The sequence below is a fragment of the Prionailurus viverrinus genome, chromosome A1 (assembly GCF_022837055.1).
Source record: "Prionailurus viverrinus isolate Anna chromosome A1, UM_Priviv_1.0, whole genome shotgun sequence".
In the NCBI taxonomy this organism is placed as follows: Eukaryota; Metazoa; Chordata; class Mammalia; order Carnivora; family Felidae; genus Prionailurus; species Prionailurus viverrinus.
Window position 1 is genome coordinate 147,264,934 of NC_062561.1, and position 22,003 is coordinate 147,286,936.

Below are 22,003 nucleotides of genomic sequence, written 5' to 3' on the forward strand. Positions count from 1 at the left end.
TAAGTTAGAACAGCTGGAGTTTGACATTTTTCTTCTCTAAGTCTAAAGACTGGATAATGTTCATTCTGGAGCATACTTGTCTTTTACACATTTGGTCTCCTGTGTTCTTTTTGGCTTGGGAGCTTGGTTAGTGTGAAGTATGATTTTGAGAAAAAAAAAAGCTTCTTATTTCGGGATAGAATATTTAAAATAAACAGGCTGTGTGTTTATTACTGTGGAAACCAGAAAGCAAGTATGACTGTAAACAGAATGATTTCAAAAGACTAAGTGATTAAATGCCAAGAGGACTGCAGTAATACTATTATTATTTCAAAGCTTTTATTTCTACCATAATTTTTGAAATGCTTTCTAAATAATTAAATTTTTCTTTAATGTTTACTTTTGAGAGAGAGACAGAGTATGAGTGGAGCAGGGTCAGAGAGGGAGAGGGAGACACAGAATCTGAAGCAGGTTCCAGCCTCTGAGCTGTCAGCACAGAGCCCGAAGTGGGGCTGGAACTCATAGACTGCGAGATCATGACCTGAGCCCAAGTAAGTTGCTCAACCCACTGAGCCACCCAGGCGTTCCTTTCTGAAATAATTTTATGATATATATGTTAGTCTTTTGGCATGCATACATGATTTTTGTTTTTAGAATTTTAGTAGAAATTTTTAGTATTTATTTTACTAAATGGAGAAACTTGAATATATTCTGTTTATAGCAATTATGATGACTAGAACTTTCTGAAGGTGTTAAATTGTCAGGAATTACTTGATAACATTTTTCATGTTTGCAGACTACCAGGGGAGCAGTGACTTGGCATCTTGTGTGTTTGCTGCTTGCGGCTACTTTCTTCTATAGACTTTTCATGGAAGTATACTCTGAAAACCTAGTTGGAAGTGTCCACCTCCTTTAGTATTGAACTCAATATTTTATGTAACACAAGCAGCTATTTCTCTTTCTAGTGAATCATTTTGTACCTGATGTGACACTTGGATAAAACTTGATGAGACCAAAGTTGCTAGAAAATGTATTCAGCCCGACACTAATTCATGAAAGTTCTACCAGCTGTATCTTAAAACAAGACTTGTTTCATTCAAAAAATGATTTTCTGTTCACTAAGTGTACTAGTTTACTGGTGTTGTGGCACAATTGGGTTCTCTGCTGAGGGTCTCACAAAGCTGGAATCAGAGTGTCAGCCGACTACGTTCTCACCTGGAGCTCAGATTCTGCCTCCAAGCTCACGTGGTGGTTGTTGGCAAGCATTCATTTCCTTGCTGGCTTTTAGCCAAAGGTAGTCCTTTCTCCTAGAAGCCATTTTCATGACACCCTCCCTCTTAAATCCCACAACAAGAATTTCATTCAAGTCAAATCCCTGCTCTTGAAGAAGATCTCAATCCATTTTAAGGGCTCACTTAATTCGATCAGGCTCAACCAGAATAATCTTTTTTTTAAGTCAGCCTTGCCATATACCTAACCTAATGGGAATGAATATCTCATTAAATCTACAAGTTCTCACCCATATGTAAAAGGAGAGGATTATACAGGGCATGTGCTCTGGAGGTTGGAATTCTTGAGGGTCATCTTAGTGCCTACCTCTAAAATAATAGAAGACTATTAGATGTCTGTTATTTCAGTTTGTTTTTTCCATCTTCATATATGGCTGTAGTCATTCCTTTAGTTTCATAAAAGGAAGAATATTCTGTTCTAAGCTTAAGTTTTTCCATCAGGTCCTTCCAACCCCTCTTTGCATTCACTCTATTAGACCTGTGTGTGCCCCCACTCACACTCTTGTATTTTCATTTTCCTCTATTTCCTTGCTCCTTCCCTTCAATTTACACGTGGTCTAGTCCTCAGGTCTTATCACTGAAGTGAATCTGTGTGCCTTTTTCTGTGGCTCTGGTTTAAGTCTACTATCTTTTTTGCAAATAGGTGATCTTCCTTCTCTGGCCCTCCCTACTCTCATCTACTGCCAGAGAGACATTTCTAAAATGCAAATCTAATCACATTATTTTGCTTAAAAGTCATTGGAAGCCCCACTTTGTTGTCTTTAGCAGAAGGCCAAATATGGCCTATAGACATGTTATGTTTCGCACTTACATCTAGAAAAAATTTAACACGAGTTTCTAACTATCAAAATCAGGAGCTTATATATAAAAATCTACATTTCTAGTCTTTCTTGAAAAATTAAAAAATCTGAGTAATCTGGCCCACATTTCCACCAGGCCACAATCTACTACTACTACCTAGTAGCTCCCCCGTAGAAGGGAAATGCTTCCTGTAGTTTGCCAGCCCATAAGCTTTATTCTTTTACTTTACCTTCCCGGCTTCTAAAGACAGTTGATTCTCAAGCCCTGACCTTGAGAATAAAGGCTGAAGGTCTTAGCTCTTAGCATGACGGTTCATAATTTTCCTAACTTCCTCCCATTAATTCTTTTCAAAATTGTTGTATTTTATTTGGATGATTACATTTCATTTCCTCCTGCCAAATTGTGATTTCCTAAGGACAGGAAGTATTTTTGGTTTATACTTTCATTCTCAGTCTCTAACACAATTGCTTCTTTCTTCCTTCCTTTCTTTCTCTCTTCCTTTCTTTCTCTCTTTCTTTCTTTCTTTCTTTCTTTCCTTCTATTTTGAGAGAGTGAGAGGGAGAGAGAGAGAGAGACAGGGCAGGAGAGGGGCAGAGAGAGAATCCCAAGTAGGCTCCACACTGTCAGTGTAGAGCCTGATGCAGGGCTCTATCCTATGAACCATGAGATCATGACCTGAGCCTAAATCAAGAGTCAGTCCACTGAGCCACCCAGGCACCCCCCCCCACTCAAACACAATTTCTAACACATATTAGCCACTCTTTGAAATTGATTTGAATGGTGTTTATTGTACCCTCACACCAATTTTTATGTGACCGTAGACTTGCTCAAAAGGCAATACAGATGAAAGTATCAACTCTCAGCACTATTGAAAAATCTTAAAACTTTATTCTCTACCACAAATGAATCACTAGAGTTATTTTGGTTTCCAAATAATCCATTGTAGTACTATGATGGTATATAGTAGTTGTGGAATTCCTTCAACATTTTCAGTGTCTTGATCCTTCCATTCTTTCGTGGGAGTGTGAAAATTGGGACTGCCCTGACAAGGTTATATGTTCAGTGTTCTGGAGAACAGAGGGAAAGTAGGGCTTCCAACTGGCTCTGATTTTTTTCTTTCCAAGATACTGAAAGGCTTTTTGTTTGTGGGTATCCATCCATCAGTAAATATTAATTAATTTTCTAAACAGATATCCTAACCATTGCTGGTCATTAATAAGCATCTTAAACTGTGATTTCTTTTTTAATGTTTATGTATTTATTTTGAGAGAGAGAGAGAGAATGCATGTGAGCATGGGGTGAGAAGAGAATCCGAAGCAGGATCTGATCTATCATCACCAAGCCTGACACTAACACAGGTCTTGATCTCATGCAACCTGAGATCATGACCTGAGCTGAAATCAAGAGTAGGACACTTAACTGACTAAACTACCTAGGCACGTCTACACTGTGAGTCTTTAAGGTGTTTTTGAGAATGGTGGCTTTGGTTATTGGAGAATTATGTATTTAATTCATCTGTGTTGATGATTAATGGAACTTTTATTGTATTTCTTTATGGTTGGATTAAAACATGACAGTATAAATGGGCTTATTGAATATATCTAAATCTTGGAGGAAAAGTTTATAGTGTTCTTTGTAATTAAATTGTCCCGTTAGGGTTTGAGGATGGCCTTTCTTCTGCATATTTTAGTTCTCTTTTTCAGAAATGTTATATTGAACTAATTAAACACACACACACACACACACACACACACACACACAATATCACACAAAAGTATTTTTGCATGAAATAGAGGTAGCTGCTACTCATGTTGAAAAGGATCATAGATTGTTGTTGGCAATAAGAAAGAAATCGTATTTAATCCAAGACAGGGTGGTTCTTCTAGGTTACTCACTGATGAGACAATAACAATGGAAAAATTTGCATCATTGCTCTTTCTTGCTCTCCGTTAAATTGTGAACAAATTCTTTTTGTGATCTTGTTTTTGTGTTGATCTCACAGGTTCAAAACATTCTGGGCTGATTTTTTTCATTGATAGTTAATAGTGATGATGTTAGTTGTCTGCAAGAAATTGTTTTGTGTATATGTTCCAACTATAGTCATTATTTTCAGTACTCTCTGGTTTTATTTTTAGATTTTGTTCTAGTATTTCTTTCTTTTGTTATTTGCAATGTTCAGTCCATACCCATGGTGGGAGCTGGGGGTGGAAAGAACAAAAAGCCTGAAAAGAAGTAGTTCTTATCCTAACTCTTTTTTTTTTTTTTTTTTTTTTTTTTTTTTTTTTTTGGTCAGAGGATGTCCAGGGCATAATGGGAGAATATAGGAAATGAATTTAGGATATAACCACAGACTCTGTAAGGCTGCAAGTACTGAAATACTACCTGTATTGGAGTTTTCCAGAGAAATAAAGTCAATATGTAAAGAGACATTGTAAGGTATTGGCTTACACAATTATGGAGCCTGAGAAGTCTCACTATCTGACATTGAAGTCTGGAGATCCAGCAAAACTGATGGTGTAGTTCAAAGGGCTGAAGGCCAGAGAGCTGATGGTGTAGATTCCAGCCCAGGTCTGAAGACTTGAGAACCAGAAGTACTGGGGACAGAAAAAGATCTGTGTCCCAGCTTAAGTTGGCAGACAGAAAGTGAACTCAGCTTTCATCTGCGTTTTGTTCTATTTTGGCCCTCAACTGATTGCTTAGAGTAATCTGTTTTACTCAATTGTACCAATTCAAATTCGAATCTCTTCCATAAACACTCTCACAAACACACCCAGAAATAATGTCTAACTGTCTCTCTGGGCATGCAGTGACCCTGTAAAGTTGACATATACAATGAATCATCACACTTGCTTTAGTCAGTCTTGATATTGAGAGTCTGAATATAGTCCTATATGTTGGTATTTTGATCATATTTCATGCTGCTACTATTATCCTGAAAATATACTTATCCTGGGATTGATGTCCTTGTGAAAAATATTGAATACTATACTAATGGGCACAGTTTTGTAACACTTCTCGTCATAAATAATGGGTATATCCTCTAAGTCTCCTCCGTATAAATCTCTTTGCAGAGGTGGACATTACTTTATTCCTCTTTGTTGCTTTGATGTGTGTATTAGTATTTCATGAAAAGTTCCTCAAAAACGTTGGTTGAATTAAATTATAAGAATGAACGGTTCCTTGAGGCTATATGGTAGTTTATCTTCTTAAATACCGTCTATATAATACCTGTGAACTAGGATAGATAGATTGGGCAGTAGCATTGTCCCAAGATTTTGAAGTTCAAAGATTAGTCACTGCTTGTTGGTAAGGGAACTTCATCTAGACTATAGTATTTATCTCATGTATATCTTGTTTTCCATTTAAGTACAAAGAATGTGGATAAAATATGGAAGGAAATCTGAAATTTTTAGGGTATTTTATAACATATTCTATTTTTCTTCCTATTTTTAGCTTTAGCTAAGAGGAAGATATGCATAGGAAGAAAGACATGGATGAAGAACAATCAGAATTTAAATCTGATTGTCAGTCTTCCATAGACATTTAGGTCTAGGAATTGACTCTTACAGCCAATTTAATTGTTACATTGACAACCTCAGAATTTAAAGTAGACTTTGAATTTATGCTCATTAAGCACAGATGTTGCTAAGATCTATAGTTGTTAAAAATGAAAATCTCAGTTAAACATATGTTAAGTAATTTGTTTTTGAGGTAGCCAGTCTAATAGATACTCAACTGCAGAAAATATTTCTAGATTGTAGAGCCAAATTGGTCAGTTTTCTTAAGATCAGTAAGAGGAAGTGTATACAGATTTGAGGATAGAGGTATGTTAGGAATAACCATACAAATGAGAGTATTGGGTTAAGGGGAAGGTAGGTACAGATTGGAAAACCACCTCTTTTGGCCACTCAGTAATGCCTGGTTTCTAGCTCCTGTGACTGCTGTATGATGAACTGAAATCTTAGCTCTGTCCAGTTTAGGAAAGCAACCTAACCTCATGGGAATGTCTTTGTTTTGCTTGCTTAAAATCACCACTTTGGTAATTCTAAGGGGACATGGAATATGACATTTACTGTCCTTTAATACATAGAATCCCTTTGGGAAGAGTTTATTTCAAAAGCCATCCTCATAATCCTTATGTAATTTTTTCTTTTTTTTGGCTTGTGCCTTGATCCAGTTAGTAATGCTTGGGTAGCAAATTTGAGTTTATCCAAAGCACGAATTTATAAAAGACTGCCATAAACTTGAAGCTCACCCACCTGTTTAAAAATTAAATAAACTCTTTGGAGCTACCTTTCCCATAAGGAGCTCTGTATGTGACAGGCACACCAGGCATTGTGGCCTCCTTCTTCAGTTTATAGCCAAACACTAATTTATAAAATCATTGTAATTTTTAAAGAGTCTACATTCTACAGTTTTCTGAACTATTAAGGGGAATGCTTTTTTCTCCCTTAATAAATTATAACCTTGACAGTGGCAAAACATTTCTCATAGTTGAACATACGTCTTTGATCTGACCTTTTGAGTCATACAGTCAGAGAAAAATTATCCTTTTAAAAGTATGAAATACTCATTTTGCATCTGACATTATTTCCCCATGGCTATAACTCTTCATATAACTCTGTATCTCACTGTATACTCTGTTTTCAGATTGTTACCCTTTCTTCCACTGCACCCTCACTCTAGTTTTAGGGATTTATCCCTTAGCACCCCATTGAATAAATTGAAATTATTATATTGTCAAAATACAGTAACTGCTATACCATTTGGACATTTTTGGCAACGAGTAAGTATTCTCATTTGAGAGCTACTTTATAAGAAGTAGGTCACAGAAATACAACAACAGTATGCCAAAACAACTGATTTCTTTTGGATTTAACTAAAACTAGGTTTCTGCTTTTAATATTTGCTTAACAGCAAGGTGCTATTCTATGTAACATGACTTATTTACATAGTTACCACAAAACATTTGGTATTTCATGCAATAGCGACATTATTTCATTGAAACTAATTTTAGTACTGCAGTATTTCACAATTTTTGTCTGGCTACATTTTTACCTTGAGCTTTTAAAAGCTCAAAATTCATGGTTGAGTATGATGGTTTATATAGATTTTTCTTTTTATAATAAATTAATTTTTTATAAGTTCATTCATTTATTTTGAGAGAGACAGAGACAACATGAATGGGGGAGGGGCAGAGAGAGGGAGAGGAAGAGAATCCCAGGCAGGCTCTGCACTGTCAGCACAGAGCCCAGTGCGGGGCTTGAACTCACTAAACCTTGAGATCATGACCTGAGCTGAAACCAAGTATCGAATGCTTAACCGACTGAGCCACCCAGGTACCCCTTCAATTAATTGATTAATTTTATTTGAGAGAGAGAGAGAGAGAATGAAGTGGGAAGAGGGGCAGAAGGAGAGAGAGGGAGAATCTTAAGCAGGCTCCATGCTTGGTGTGGAGCCTGCAGTGGGGTTCAGTCTCATGACTGAGATCGTGACCTGAACCGAAATCAAGAGTCTGACTCTCAACCAGCTGAGCCACCCAGCTGACCCTAGAGTTTTCTGAAATTAATCTATTAACATTGTAGGTCTTATACAATACTACTATTCTCAGGGCGCCTCAGTGGCTCATTTGGTTAAGCGTCCAACTTGTGGCTTAGGTCATGATCTCATGGTTCATGAGCTCAAGCCCCTCTGTCAGCACAGAGCCTAGAGCCTGCTTCAGATTCTGTGCCTCCCTCTCTCTCTGCCCCTCCCCTACTTGTGCTGTTTCTGTCTCTCTTGAAAGTAAATAAAAACATATAAAAAATTTAAAAAATACTACTCTCTTTACATTTATGTAAAGCAGATAATCTTTTTGGCTTATCTTTGTATAACGTAGATTGCCTTGTACATAGACATAGTAGAAACTAAAGAAAGTATTTCATTGAATTTCAAGTTTTCCCATAGGATTCTATAGAAATTTACTGACTATATACTTCATATATTTCTTATACTCTTTTAGTTTTAGAGCCAAGCTCAAAATCTGAATTTATTACTATTGGCCCCAGAGAGACTTTTCTGTTAACTGATATAATGTCTGTAACATACTAAGTACTCAATAAATGTCACTTATTGTTATTAAAAAATGTTTTGATGTAATTTGGTTTATTTCATCACATTGATGGAACATATTCTCTGAATATTTCTTTATTATTTGGAAGACATAAAAATGTTGATTTTTGGTATCCAGCATTGCTATAGAAATCTAGTGCCATTTCACTTCCTGATCATTCACATGTAACTTTTTTTATTGCTCTGGAATCTTTTAGTATTCTCTTTTTGTCCCAAATGTTCCAAAATTTAATGTTACATCTTGATATGAGTCTTTTTAAAAAATCCAGTGTATTGGGGCCTTAGTGAACTTTCTATCTGTAAATCTAAATATTTTAGTTCATATATTTCTTCTGCTTTTTAAATTCTTTTTCTGTTTTGTTTTCTCTTTCGGCTAACTCTATTATGTGGATTTTAACTGATCCTGTACTGTACTTTTCCTCTAATTTTCTTATACTTTCTCTTATTTTCCATCTATTTATTTGTGTGTGTGTGTATGTGTATGTGTGTGTGTGTTATGTGAATTTTATTCTTTGATACCTCAAGTCAGTATTATGGTTTCTTCTTGTTTTATATGAGCTCTACTACAGGGGAGAGTGCCCTGTGAGGACCCCAAGGAAACATGGGTCTCACCTTGTTGGAGTACCTTCTGGTTGCTGTCTGCTTTCAGTCATTCTCCGATCCCTTGATAGGTTTTGTTTTTTGGTTTTGGGTTCAAAGTTAAACCCTCCAGGAGTGTTAGTCTCATACAACTTACTTTGCCATTACCTGAATTGGAACTACCTTAATGTTAATTCTTAATTACATTTTTCTTTGCAAGAAAATTCAGTTAAATATTGTGTTCCCATCCATTGTGCCCTTCACTTCTCAAGTACAAAAGATAATAATTTTTACACCCTATAGGCTGCTTTCCTATTGATTATTCACTAAAAAAAAAAAACCTTGAAAATTTAAAAATGTTTTTTAGCCCAATAATTTGTTTTTATCTTGTCTCTAGATATATAAGGGAATAGATCAAAGTAAATATTATTACTTTTCTGTATAAATATTTTGGATAGAAATTTATTTGCTAGAGATCTGCCATTGAATTACTATAAGTAAAGTTTTTTTAGGATTCTTAGTAAATATTTTTGAATGAAAAAAATGTGGCAGAAGAACTTTTAATCCATGGTTTAAAAAGATAATTATTGAACTTTAAAAATAGTTTGAAATAAATTCATAAACCATACAGAAAAATGAGTGTATTTTGTCTTTTATGTCATATTGTATCATTTTATTTAAATTGAGAATTTAAAGATACTTGATACTTCTGTGATTTTTTTAAGGATCACTAGTTTGAGTGTATTAGTTTATGATAATTGATTTTAAGGATATTGGAGTTATAGTTAACACAATAAGTTTTTATGAAAATATTTTGTGTCTAAAAAGTTTCCGATGTCAATATAATGACTTTTAACCAGTCATGCTATTTCATCAAAAAACTATAGTTCAGTGCTTTGGGGGCAGGATAGGGAGGTTTGGTTGACCTTAAGTTTCTGAAATTTTTAAACGACAAAAGGCCAGAATTTTATAATCAGAAAAAATATATATAAGATTCTACTGTTTTAATTTTCCTGGAGAATGTTATGAGAGACCTGAACAATTGTTCCTTAACAGGATAAACTGATTTAAGTTCAGAAATAAATGATCTATGACATTTTATACTATGGTTTATTAACAGTTACATTTCTGAAGTGTTCCAAAGCATGATCTTTTATCGTAAGTTTTGTCCAGTGTTCTCTTGCTTACTGTTTCTGTGAGGCCTCGAAAGCAAAGTGACAGCAGTGATCCCAGCCCCAGTGAGATTTTTCTCTGTCAATAGTCTCTCTGGAATGCTACTGGGTAAAAGTAATCACTTGTTTTTAGAAGACAAATCAAATTCTTACTGACTTAAGAGAACGGAAGTTTTTGTGCCCTTACGTGCTCTTTCTATTGTGGTTCATTTGCAAAATCCTTCATGATCAGTGCTTAGATATATAAAATCTTCTATAGGAGAAGTCATTATTATTTTGAATACAGCAATCACCATTGCTTGTGCTGGACCCACTGAAAATAAATTTCAGTATTGGGATTTTAAAGTAGAGGTTTCTGGGGTGCTTGGGTGGCTCAGTCGGTTGGCCATCTGACATCGGCTTGGGTCATGATCTCACGGTCCCTGAGTGCAAGCCCGTGTCGGGCTCTATGCTGAAGGCTCAGAGCCTGGAACCTGTTTCAGATTCTGTGTCTCCCTCTCTCTTTGCCCCTCCCACACTCATGCTCTGTCTCTGTCTCTCTCAAGAGTAAATAAACATTAAAAAAAAAGAAAACTTTTAAAATACAGATTTTAAGGTTCCCATATATCGTATAATTGTTTTGATGTGACAAAAGTATCAAAAATAATAAAAAATAAGACTGAGTAAGCAGTTGAATTTCTATTTTTACTTATAGATTATTTGATGATCTTATCAGCTGGAGTGTAGGGAGTAAGATTAAAAATAAAACAAACAAACAAACAAACATAAAACCCCAAATAAACAATGAGAAACTTAACCAAAGGACATGAAAATAACCAGTGATTAGATAGAGAAACATAATGGTCCTAAATGGAGGAATTGCACTGTTAATTTAATTCATATTGGAAATAAGTTCATTCCTTATAAAATAATTTGAAAATGAATGTAATTCCAAGCAAAGTTCCTAGTAATTTTTAGTTGCTTTTTTCGTTTGTTTTTTGCCTTGTCTGAAATTCACAGTCAAAACTCTTGGGACATATTTGGCAAACTAGACAATACAATGCTGAAAAGGAATTGTGCGATGGAACTTACTGTCTTTAATAAGAAAACCTATTATAAAGCTATGATAATTAAAAGAGCATTCTATCACTAGTAAAAGAATAGTGACTGATGAGACTGAATAGGAAACTCATTTAACTATACATAAATATGTATTTTCTGTTTTTCAACATTTTTAAAGTTTTATTTGTTTATTTTGAGAGAGACAGAGATAGCATGAGTGGGGGAGGGCTGGAGAGAGAGAATCCCAAGCAGGATCTACTTGCCAGCACAGAGCCTGACATGGGGATCGAGCTCACAAAACTGTGAGATCATGACCTGAGCCAAAGCCAAGGGTTGGATGCTTAACCCACTGAGCCACCCAGGTGCCCCAGTAAATATGTAGTTTCTAATAATGGTGGCATTTTATATCTATAGGGAGAGAATAGATCACTGAATAAATGGTGAGAAAACATTGCTTATGTATTTGGAGAAAGAAATTAAAAATTAAAATATAGGTGAATAGTTACTTCTCTGATTTGTAAAGGCCTTAATACGAAACTTTTTTTTTTTTTAAGATTTTATTTTTTAAGTAAACTTATCCAGTGTAGGGCTTGAACCTACAACCTAGAGTCAAGAGTTGCATGCTGTACCAACTGAGCCAGCCAGGCACCCCAAAGGAAACTGATTTTAGATATTAAGTACATTAAAATGTAAATGCTATAGAGCATTACTTACACAAGTAATATTACAAACCAAAAAAATATTTGCAGCATTGTTACCAAGCATTCATTCAGTTAATGAACAAATTTTGAATCCCTGTTGTGAGCATGGGGAAAGGAGACAATAACCATGTATAAATAAAATGATGTAAGACGATGAGAACTGCTGTAGAGATTATAAAATATTGTTTCTTAATACCTGTAGTGTTGGCATTTCTTTGTAGGACTATTTGGAGGATTCTGGAATGCTTATATCATGGTTAGGGTAGTCAAGAAAGTCTCTAGAGGTAACACTGAACGGAGACTTGAATAAAATATAGGAGGAAGCCATATAAAATTCAGGTAGAAGAACATTCTCAAGGAACATGCAAAGACTGTTAGTTTCCTGTTACTGTTGTAACAAAGTACCACAAACTTTGTGGTTTCCTTTTTTTTTTTTTTTCCCAGCATCCAGAGGCTGTCAGCATTCCTTGGCCTTTGTCCACATCACTCCAGAGTCTGTTTTTATCATCACAGTCTTTGTTCAGTCTTATCTCCTACTTTCCCCTTATTAGCACCCTGGTGATTACATTGAGCCACCTGGATAATCCATGATAATAGCCCCATCTCAGGATCCTTGATTTCATCACATCTGCAATTTTCCATATAAAGTAATATTCACAGATTCTGGGCATTCGGATGTGGGTGTCACGGGGTGGCAATTATTCATCCTACCAGACCCTGATACACTATATTCATTTTTCATTGCTATGGTAACACATAACCACAAACAATAGCTTAAACATCATAAATTCACTATCCCATGTTTCTGTAGATTAAAGGTCCAAAACAGGTAATCTCAGCTAAAATCCATGTGTCTTCAGGACTGTATTTCTTTCTGGAAGTTCTATAGAAGAACCCCATTGCCTTACCTTTTTCCATCTTCTAGAATCCACCCACATTTTGGTTCATGGTGTCCTTCTGTCTTAAAAGCCAGAAATTTTGCATCTTTCTGTGCCTCTTTTCAAATTACATGTCCTTCTGATGGTACCTGAGAAAGGGAGTTCTCTGATTTTAAAAATTTATGTGAATAGATAGAGCTGACCCAGATAATCCACAATAGTCTCCTCATCTCCAGGTCTATGTCCTTAACACATTTTCAAAGTTTCTTTTCATGTAGAAAGTAACATATTCACAAGTTGTAGGAAGTAGGGTGTAGACAGACATTTGGGAGGAGCACCATTACATTTCGGAGAAGCTGTCTATTACCTATGGGAATAATTGACCTGGTCAAGTATATAAAGAAAGCAAGTGGCTAGCAATAGCAAAGTTAGGGGAATGGTGAGAGCTGCAATTAGGTAGTCATGGGCCAGATTATAAAAAGCCTTTTTATACATTGGAGTATTTAAAGAGAAAATGGGATGTAATAAAATGAGGAAACCGATCGATGCTATGCTAAAGAGCTTTCTGGGATGATAGATTCTAGATCTGTGCTATCTAATACAGCAACTACTAGCCCCATGTGGCTATTGAGCAATAAAATGTGGCTTGTGTTACTGAGAAGCTCAGTTTTTAATTCTAGTCAATTTAAACTTTCATAGCCCATGTATAGGTAGTAACTGTTGGAAGCAGGACAGATACTACATATATTTTTTGGAGAAATTGTGCTATGATAGAAACAAATGAACAGTAGCTAGAATCAGAGATACGGCATTAAGAAGGTTTTGTTTTGTTTTGCTTTTGTTTTTAGACTGGTAATATTAAAGCATATTTGTACTACGTATTGTTGAGTAACAGGTTATCACAAACCTGGCAGCTTGAAGCTATACACATTTATTAACTCATGGTTTCCATGGGTTAGAAATTCAGGCAAGCCTTTGTTAGGACGTATGAAAACTGCAATCAGTCAAGGTTTTGGCCAGAGCTGGAGTCTCATCTTAAGCTGAAGGGTCTGTTTTTAAGGTCATATGGATGGTAGCACAATTCAATTCCTTGTAACCTGTTGGATTGAGGGCCTCAGTTCCTTGCTGGCTGTGATGGTTAATTTTATGTGTTAACTTGGATGGGCTAGGGTGCCTAGATGTGTGGTCAAACATTATTCTGGATGTTTCTGTGAGGAGGTTTTTGGATGAGGTTAACATTTAAATTCGTGTACTTAGGATAAAGCAGAGTGCCCTCCAAATAAGGGAGGGCTACAGTCAATCAGTTAAAGGCCCGAATAGCACAAAAGACTGACTTCGCCAGAACAAGAGGGAAATCTGCCAACAGATTTCATTGAGTCTTCCTAGACTTTCAGCCTGCTGGTTCACCCAGCAGATTTTGGACTTGCCAACATTCATAATCATGTCAGCCAATTACTTAGAATTAGTCTCTTCTTATATGTATAAACGTCTTATTGTTTCAGTGTCTATAGAGAACCCATCTAATACACTGGCTGTTGGTCAGAGGCCTCCTTTGGTTTTTAAATGATTATTTGCCAGCTGTCACTCTTGGTTTCCTGCTGCATGGGCTTCTCCAGCATGGCTACTAGCATCATAAAAGCCAACAAGGGAAGAGTTCCTTAGCAAGATAGCTTTTACAATCTTATATAAATTAATCATTGAAGTGATGTGTGTCACCTTTGCTTTATTCCATTTATTAGAAGTAAGACACAGACCTGCCCACACTCAAGGGGAAAGGATTACACAGTATGAGTACTAAGAGTTTGAGATAATCAGGGGCAGTCTTAGAGGAAATGCTGTGTAGTATTTAAGTAGTCATTATCCTTCCTATAATCTCCCAGTGGCTTTTTGTTAGTTAGAATTCTCAACTTCTTGCTGCAGCCTAAAAAGCTCTATGTGATCTAGCCTCCTGTACCTTTTCCATCCCATCTCCTGTGTTCTCCCCCTAAGTTTTTGCAAGGTCTTATTTCCTGACTTCCGTATTTAAAGATATTCTGCCCTCTAGTCGCAACCTCATTACCTGTTTTATTTTCTTCATTGATTCTACAGCTGTGTGAAATTATAATCATTGTGTACCACCAACTCTTTCCATTGAAAAGCTCCAAGAGAGCAGACATTGTTTTCCTTTCTCACATCAATGTCTCCAATGCCTCGTACATAGTACCAGAAAGTCTGAAGTATTCTGTGTTTCACTGTATAAGAATGGGGATACTAACCTGAGTAATATGTAGCTGCTATTCCTTTGCAGCTTTTAGCCTACTACAAAAAAGAAAAAGAGTAAATACTGTAGTGCTATGATAGATGTCCATACTCACTCACGAGACCACCCAAGTATAGCTGAGTGAATGGTGAATGTCTATTGGAAAATGCAGGGAGGAGCTAGTTGAGTAGTGAGAGGGATGGACAATGAATTCTGTTTTGGCATTTGAAGTTTGAAGTTTGTGTAGGTCATCCTGCTGTCACCCTTCCAAAAGGGAGTTAACTGTGTATATAAGTCTGGGATTTAGGATAGGCCCCCATCTACAGATACACATTTGGCAGCTTTCAGTTTATCTGTAATAATGGAAGTTGTGGTTGTGGATAACCCTATAACTATGGAGAAAAAAGAAAAGTAGGTCAAGAGACCATGCCAAGAAATATTACAATTTCACGTCTGAGTGGAGGATAGAAAAACATACCGCACACATGTGATTAGATAAATATTATGAGATTAAAAGACTGTCAGGGAATCCAAGGCACGATGTATTAGCACCTAATACCAAAAATAAAGTAACAGGCAAATAATAGACAACTCCTGCCCTCAACCCCTCTCCCCAATTCAGTGACTATAAAAAGATTTTCAGTTGATTCTAAAACCATGTGTAGTATAATTTTTCATTGTTAATATTAAGTCTTAATTAGGCTGAGATAAATCTAGATTTTACTGTATTTCCCATGAACTAAAAGGCTCATCATCTGGTTTAAGACAGCAGTGGAGTGAACATTTATAGTCATTCAAAGTAGAAGTAACTTCTGAGATTTTCTTACTACCCACGCTTTTGGGGTTTTTGTTGTCAGGGATTCTCTAACGTCCACCAATGATTTTTGCAGTTATGAAGACCAAAATAAGACTTCTTAGATGATACTTAATATATGAAAGCATATAGCATGGCCTTAGAATTCTAATAATTTTGCAACACTAGAATTAGAGTTCAGCATATTTCTCACTTTTAGATTATTGCATTTTGATTGTAAGAACCTATGGGATCTAAAATATGCAGAGGCCTCCTTGATCATACAATCATCTTCAGACATTTAAACATTTTTTTTTAATGAGCTGTAAGAAATTACAAGAAAATAGTTGGAAATGTGAGATTAGTGGTCTCACGGTATATATAACTGTCTTATCTTTTTAGAAGAAGTCCTTATTGGTATTCTTTTCTAAGTTCTAGAGAGTTTAGAAGAGAAATCTGACCAATTGTCAACTTAGACATATTACTGCTTTAGGAAGTACATTTGTAATGTTGTTTATTTAAATACAAAGTAAACATTTCAACAGTCCACTAAACCAAAGGGTTCATGTTACAAATCTTTGTAAAAATATATTTAATCCAAAATATGAGCAAGTGATAATTAACATAAGTAGACCAAAGTAATACAGTTCAGCTTCTTTTTTGTTATTTAACTTGACTGATTTCCTGTATTACTGGATTTTGCAACTGTGTATTATCAAAGCTACATATATGTAACTATGTATTTGTCTTTTACCTGTTTTACTAACTTGTTATGTGTCTTGCCCCTGCAAGTTCTGCTGTATTAAAAAGGGGTCATACACTGTCCAGGGCCTGGACCTTCAGGAGGTGTTTTTGGAGACTATGTATTTGTCTAAAATAGTCAAAACATTCTGTATTATAAACTATAATGGGCAAGCTTTACTTTTTTACTGTATACATATCTAGAGACAGTTAAACTTCTCTCTGATAGGAATAAATTTAAAAACACATACTGAAAAGAAATGAGGTCCTATCTGACCATCATTTATTTGCCTAGCAATAACATCAAGTATCTTTTTTCCTCCTTTTCCTTTAGCTTTATATTTTGGTTCCTGGGAGAGTAGCAAAGATTACTTCTGCAAGATAACTTAGACTACTTTGATAATGTATCAAAGCTCAGATTCTTTAATTGATGCATTCTAAGCAGAATATCAACTCACACCTTGACAACTCTCCTCTCCCCAGAAACATTCACAGTAGCCACAAACGATTCCCCAGGAATTGGTTAGTAGTTATTCACAGTATTTATTTTGTATATTTTACTAATGTTATATATTCTCTTTCATCTGGCCACTGGAAAGAACCTGAACTCTGAGTATATAACTTTTCTTCTAAGAAATAACTTGAATATTTCAAGTACATTTCTCTTCTTGGATTGAATTTCTAGATACTTCTTGTATATTTCCATTGTTTAGAATAACATGTTCACACCATTTAAAGGTCCAAAAACTAGTGAATATAATTAGAAAGTAGAAACAGAAAATAGTTACTTATTCCTAAGAAGAAATGACATTTTAGGTTTATACTAAAGTGAATAGCCAAGAAAAGATTTAAGAGTTCTCTTTTGGAATTTGAATATATAAGCGTAAATGGTATTTTGAAAGAAGTTGCTTGTTATTAGTCATTTAGAATTTGTCCCTTCTTCCTTCTCTAAGATAGAAGATTAGGGGGCTGGGCCTGTGTTTATTTGTGCATTTGTATTTTACCAATTACTTTATTCAGGATCAACATGTGGCATGAATTCATTACCCCTTTGTCATTGTTGAAACTTTCAAATGATGAAAAACTCTCCCCTTCTAAAAATGTCCATCTTAGTCAAAGCTAGCTGACAATTTTGATAATGAGGAAATACAGAGTTAGTTTGTGGGTTTACTCTTTGCTGATAATGTAATCTATTACCTAACAGTAAGCTTAACTTTTCTTCTGTTTTGTATCAACTCAAAAAGTTATATTCTATAGGTTATCTTTATCTTTATTTTTTTAGGTTTGTTTATACTAGCAGATGCTTCAAAAAGTAAATGCAAAAATTTATTTTCTTTTTTTGCCCTCAAATCTACTTTCAATTTGTGTATGCTTCACACACATAAAACTTTTTAATTTAAATTCCTCTGCTTATAAAAGGACTCATATGCGAAAACTGCAAATGTTTTTAGGCCATTTGATTCTAAGTGTGTGAGAAATAAATAAATCAGATGTGACAAATAGTCTGTAATAATTTCAACTGAATAAATAAAAATTCTTAACCTTTTCTAGGTCTCTTTTGGTAAACATTACTTCAATTGCTTAATTTTGCTTACATATATAAGCCTATTACAACTGCCTGTACTCATTGAAATAAAGAGTTTTTCTTAATCTGACTTACTTTCTTTTGTTAGGAAACAGGAAAAGGTGAGATGAAACAAATTGAAGAATTAAGCAGATGTATCTGATATGCTTGGGTCTCAAAAACACATACAAATACATACACACTTTGTGTGTGTGTGTGTGTGTGTGTGTGTGTGTGTGTGTGTGTGTGTAGCTACCACAGTACTACTTAGTCCTTTCAAATGTAGTATAATACTGAAGAATATTAATATTCTTTGTTTTTCTTTACATTTTAAGTGACTATAAATGAATGCTTTTCAACAACTAGGAATTATCAGTATTTAAGCCTTCTGGCAGATTTTCTGTGGTATTAAGACATCTATTTATGCTTTCTGTCTGAAAATTGAAAGCAAATTAGTAAGCACAATTTATCCATAACAGTTTACTTTGTGGAGTTAAACACCTGAATGTTCCTAAATTATTTCTAAATGATCCTAAAAATTCCTAAATGGCCCTAAATATTCCTAAATCATATAAATTAACTGAAATGTCTTATGAAATGCTACCTATTATAAATATTGGATATTCACTTTACTGACTTGCAGCTTTATTTGTACATTGAATAATAAGGATTTTTTTCTCAGAATTATCAATCACTGTTAAATACTTCTCAGTTTGAATATAACACGTTTATAGAAACAATCTTTTGAAAAGCAAGACATTTTAGAAACGTTCCTATAGATGAGTGTCATAGTAGAAATTACTGATCTAGGAACCCAAAAAATACCAAAAATAACTAAAAACCCTCAGTTTCATTCCCACTTCTGCCCCAAACTCCATCCCGTTAGAATCTCTCTTCAGAGTTATGTGTGGTTTCTGAACCTAATTCTTGCTCTTACTAGTTTGTTAATTAGGATATCCTTTAATGTCAGGAAACAGCGTAACAGCATTGCATAGTATGATTGTGACTTTATTCCTTCAGTATATTAGATTACTGCTCTGAACCTCAGTTTACTAATCTGTATTGTGGACATAATAGTTTTGTTTTGGTGATGATTAGAGGAGTTTGTATTTGTGTTATGCTTGAGTTAAATTTCAGCTGCAGGGCATAGTAACTATATAGTAATTATTATTTTTAAAATCTTATTTTAGTTGTTACAATAATTTTAATTTTACTAGTAAGAATATTTCTGATTAAATCACTATATTTCAGGATCTTTATCTACCAAATGAGGAGATGCTGTTTTCCCTCCTAAATTCCATATATATAATGAAACTGTATTAATACTATTTTATTATGTGCCTTTCGGTAGAGAATATATCTTCACAAGTCTTACCTTTATGAAGAAGTACACAAACTTGACATTTGATATTATTGTTTGTAATTTATAGTAACACATTATTGGTTTTTGATACATAAGTAAGTACTGGGTTTATCAGTTTCCTGAAACCCTGCATGTCTCTTAACTATTACTAAAATTTTGCTCTTTATTTAGAAATAGATTATGTCAGTTATTCTGTTATCATCGCTATTAACAGAAACTACAGTATAATTCTCTGTGTACAATTCCTTTTCTTACTTTGAGTAGGGACTTACATTAAGTTGTAGCAAACAAATGGTTGTATGCTTATATGTACTCAGTTGTTTTCTAGTAGGAGGTGGGAGAGTGATTTACCACTTATACAAGTTATTCTTGGGTTATATGTTGTTTTCTATGATAAATTTCAGTAAGAAGGTAGGAAATTGCCCAGTTTTTCTTCACTATATTTATATTTGATAAATGCACTGTATTTGAATCTTACACTTTATTCCCCCTCAGAAGAAATGATGTATATTTAAAACTGCGTTGCTTGATTTTGATCTTCTCCCCAAACTAATAATGTTTTCCTTTTGTTCTAGTTTAGACTTGGTTCCTTCAATCTAGAGAAAGTTGCAAGTCCAGCTGAGGTCATTAGGAAACTTATTTGTGATTGCCTGGACACCATTACGGAAAACCAAGCCAAAAATGAGCACCTGCAGAAGGAAAATGAAAGGCTTCTGAGAGATTGGAATGATATTCAAGGACGGTGTGTGCTAATATTCTTGTATTATAAAAATACTAAGCGCTTTATATTGCTATAGCTTTATGTTAATGATTTATAAGCTTATAATATATGTAGACTAGCCTGTATTTAAAATAAACTCTTTACTTAATATGATTAAACCAAATTATTGGTTATTACTGTACATTATAGTAGTACATTAACACTTTCTGGTCATTAGTACTTGGTGGCACCGGCACACTAACAAACAGTAAGTGGTAATCAGGCAGTGAGAATCAGAATCCATTAATATTAATCAAAATTTAGGATGTTGGTATTTGAGATTTATTTCAAATTATAGGATTAATAACGAATATAAAAGAGACATGAAGTGTCAGTATGCACAATTGGTTTCTTATTGGAATGTCTACACAAATGGTAACTATTTCAGATGCTGTGCACTTCGGCTCCTGATAGAGACTTATTTTGCTCACTGAAAATTCATACTACTGACATTTTAAAAAGATGCAAGATAAGACCTTTGGAATATATTATTTTCCTGATTTTGCCTCTTAGTTTTTAAACAATGAAAAAAGTCACTTTTCTTCTCTATGCGTTTTTTCAAGTATAACATTCATAATCTAGGCTGCTCCAGAGGTGTTTTCTTATTACTCTGTTATGTAAAAGATGTTTGAAGGAAATAACATGTATGTTGTGAACATTGGTATGTCTACGGAGACATTATCATATGCATGTGTCTGTACATATATACATGGTGACATCTGAAAGAGTTTTATGGAATGTATATAATAATGAATATTATCATTACACCCATTATATCCAGTAGATGATTTTTTATCTTTCATTCAAACCAGTAGCTCTAAAACATAAGAACAATTTGCTAACTTAGAGTCTTTTCAGGACAACCCCTAAGATTGTTTTATGGGGACATTGGTAAGTAAATGTGAGAGAACATGAAAAATGTGAAGGGTTTACTACTGTCAGTGTATGTTTGTGAAAAGGATGTTGACTAGATGAAATTATGTTTCTACACATTTGAGTAATGCAGGATATGTAAACTTAACACCTAAAACTTGGTTATATTTGCCTCTCAGTTATTATATTAAGAAAGTATCTTTTTTTTCTTTTATCTCTGAATTAATACTTATCTCCAATTACATAAAAATGAGACCAAAAAAATTGTAAATATTAAGAAACCAAACGGAAAAATAAGTTAATTTTGATCTTTCTTATCTCCTTAAAATCATGTTAGTATGAATCACTATCATATATCTGTGCTAGAAATCACGTTTTGGAGTCTATATAGTTTGGATATGCTTTTCTATTTTACATACAAAATAAATCAAATTAAAGGAGATGTGCTATGGTTGTGATAAGCCATTGTATTTAAAACTCAGAATACCCTCAGGATGATAGGAAATTTGATCCACAAATTGCTCACAAAAATGCAGACTGGGTACTTGGTACTTGAACAAATTGCTTTAAAATGTCTGCCAGAGGTTGAAAGAGGTATTATCTCATCAGTATTCAACACACTGCCATACACTGGAAAGCAGCAGGGAACAAAGATGAGACAGTGGAGACAAATGCACCCTGTGCTGTAAGACAGTGGGGGAGGGGTGTATACAACATGTAGCCCACAGATGCTTGATTTGCTATTTTTGAACTACCCAGAAAGTGCTTTTGCATTATTGTGGCAAAGGGTTTCCCATTTGATCAAAAGCACAACCATATCTCTCATCACCAGTCTTATTATGTTCCGGCTCTTCTTTTTGTGTAAATACTGGGTCACATATTTTCCTCAGGGGTTGAAGATATGTGTCATTGGGGTGCCCTCCTCCCCCTCAAGCAGAGGAAAGTTAGCCTGCTCCAGAGAATTCTAGGCTCTTGATTATTAGATTAGATTAGTAGCTTTATCTATTTCCAGATATTAGATTAGTAGCTTTATCTATTTCCCAAATTTCTCAAATGGTTTATTTTCTATCAGAGGAGAAAGTGGCCATTTTAAGGAGCTATAAATGTATCATGGTTTTG

At 34.7% G+C, this 22,003-nt stretch overlaps 1 protein-coding gene across 6 annotated transcripts in view; it reads left to right on the forward strand.

The window, feature by feature from the left end:
- The window catches only part of XRCC4 (X-ray repair cross complementing 4), a 293,362-nt gene that overhangs the window by 66,888 nt on the left and 204,471 nt on the right, over positions 1–22,003 (forward strand). For all 6 annotated transcript variants that reach the window (XR_007154765.1, XM_047870967.1, XM_047870938.1 and 3 more), the window contains exon 4: positions 19,827–19,993. Coding sequence is in view for 5 of the 6 variants with exons in the window: in XM_047870967.1 (XP_047726923.1) it covers positions 19,827–19,993 (167 nt within the window). In the remaining variant the exon portion in view is untranslated. The remainder of the gene's footprint in view (positions 1–19,826; positions 19,994–22,003) is intronic.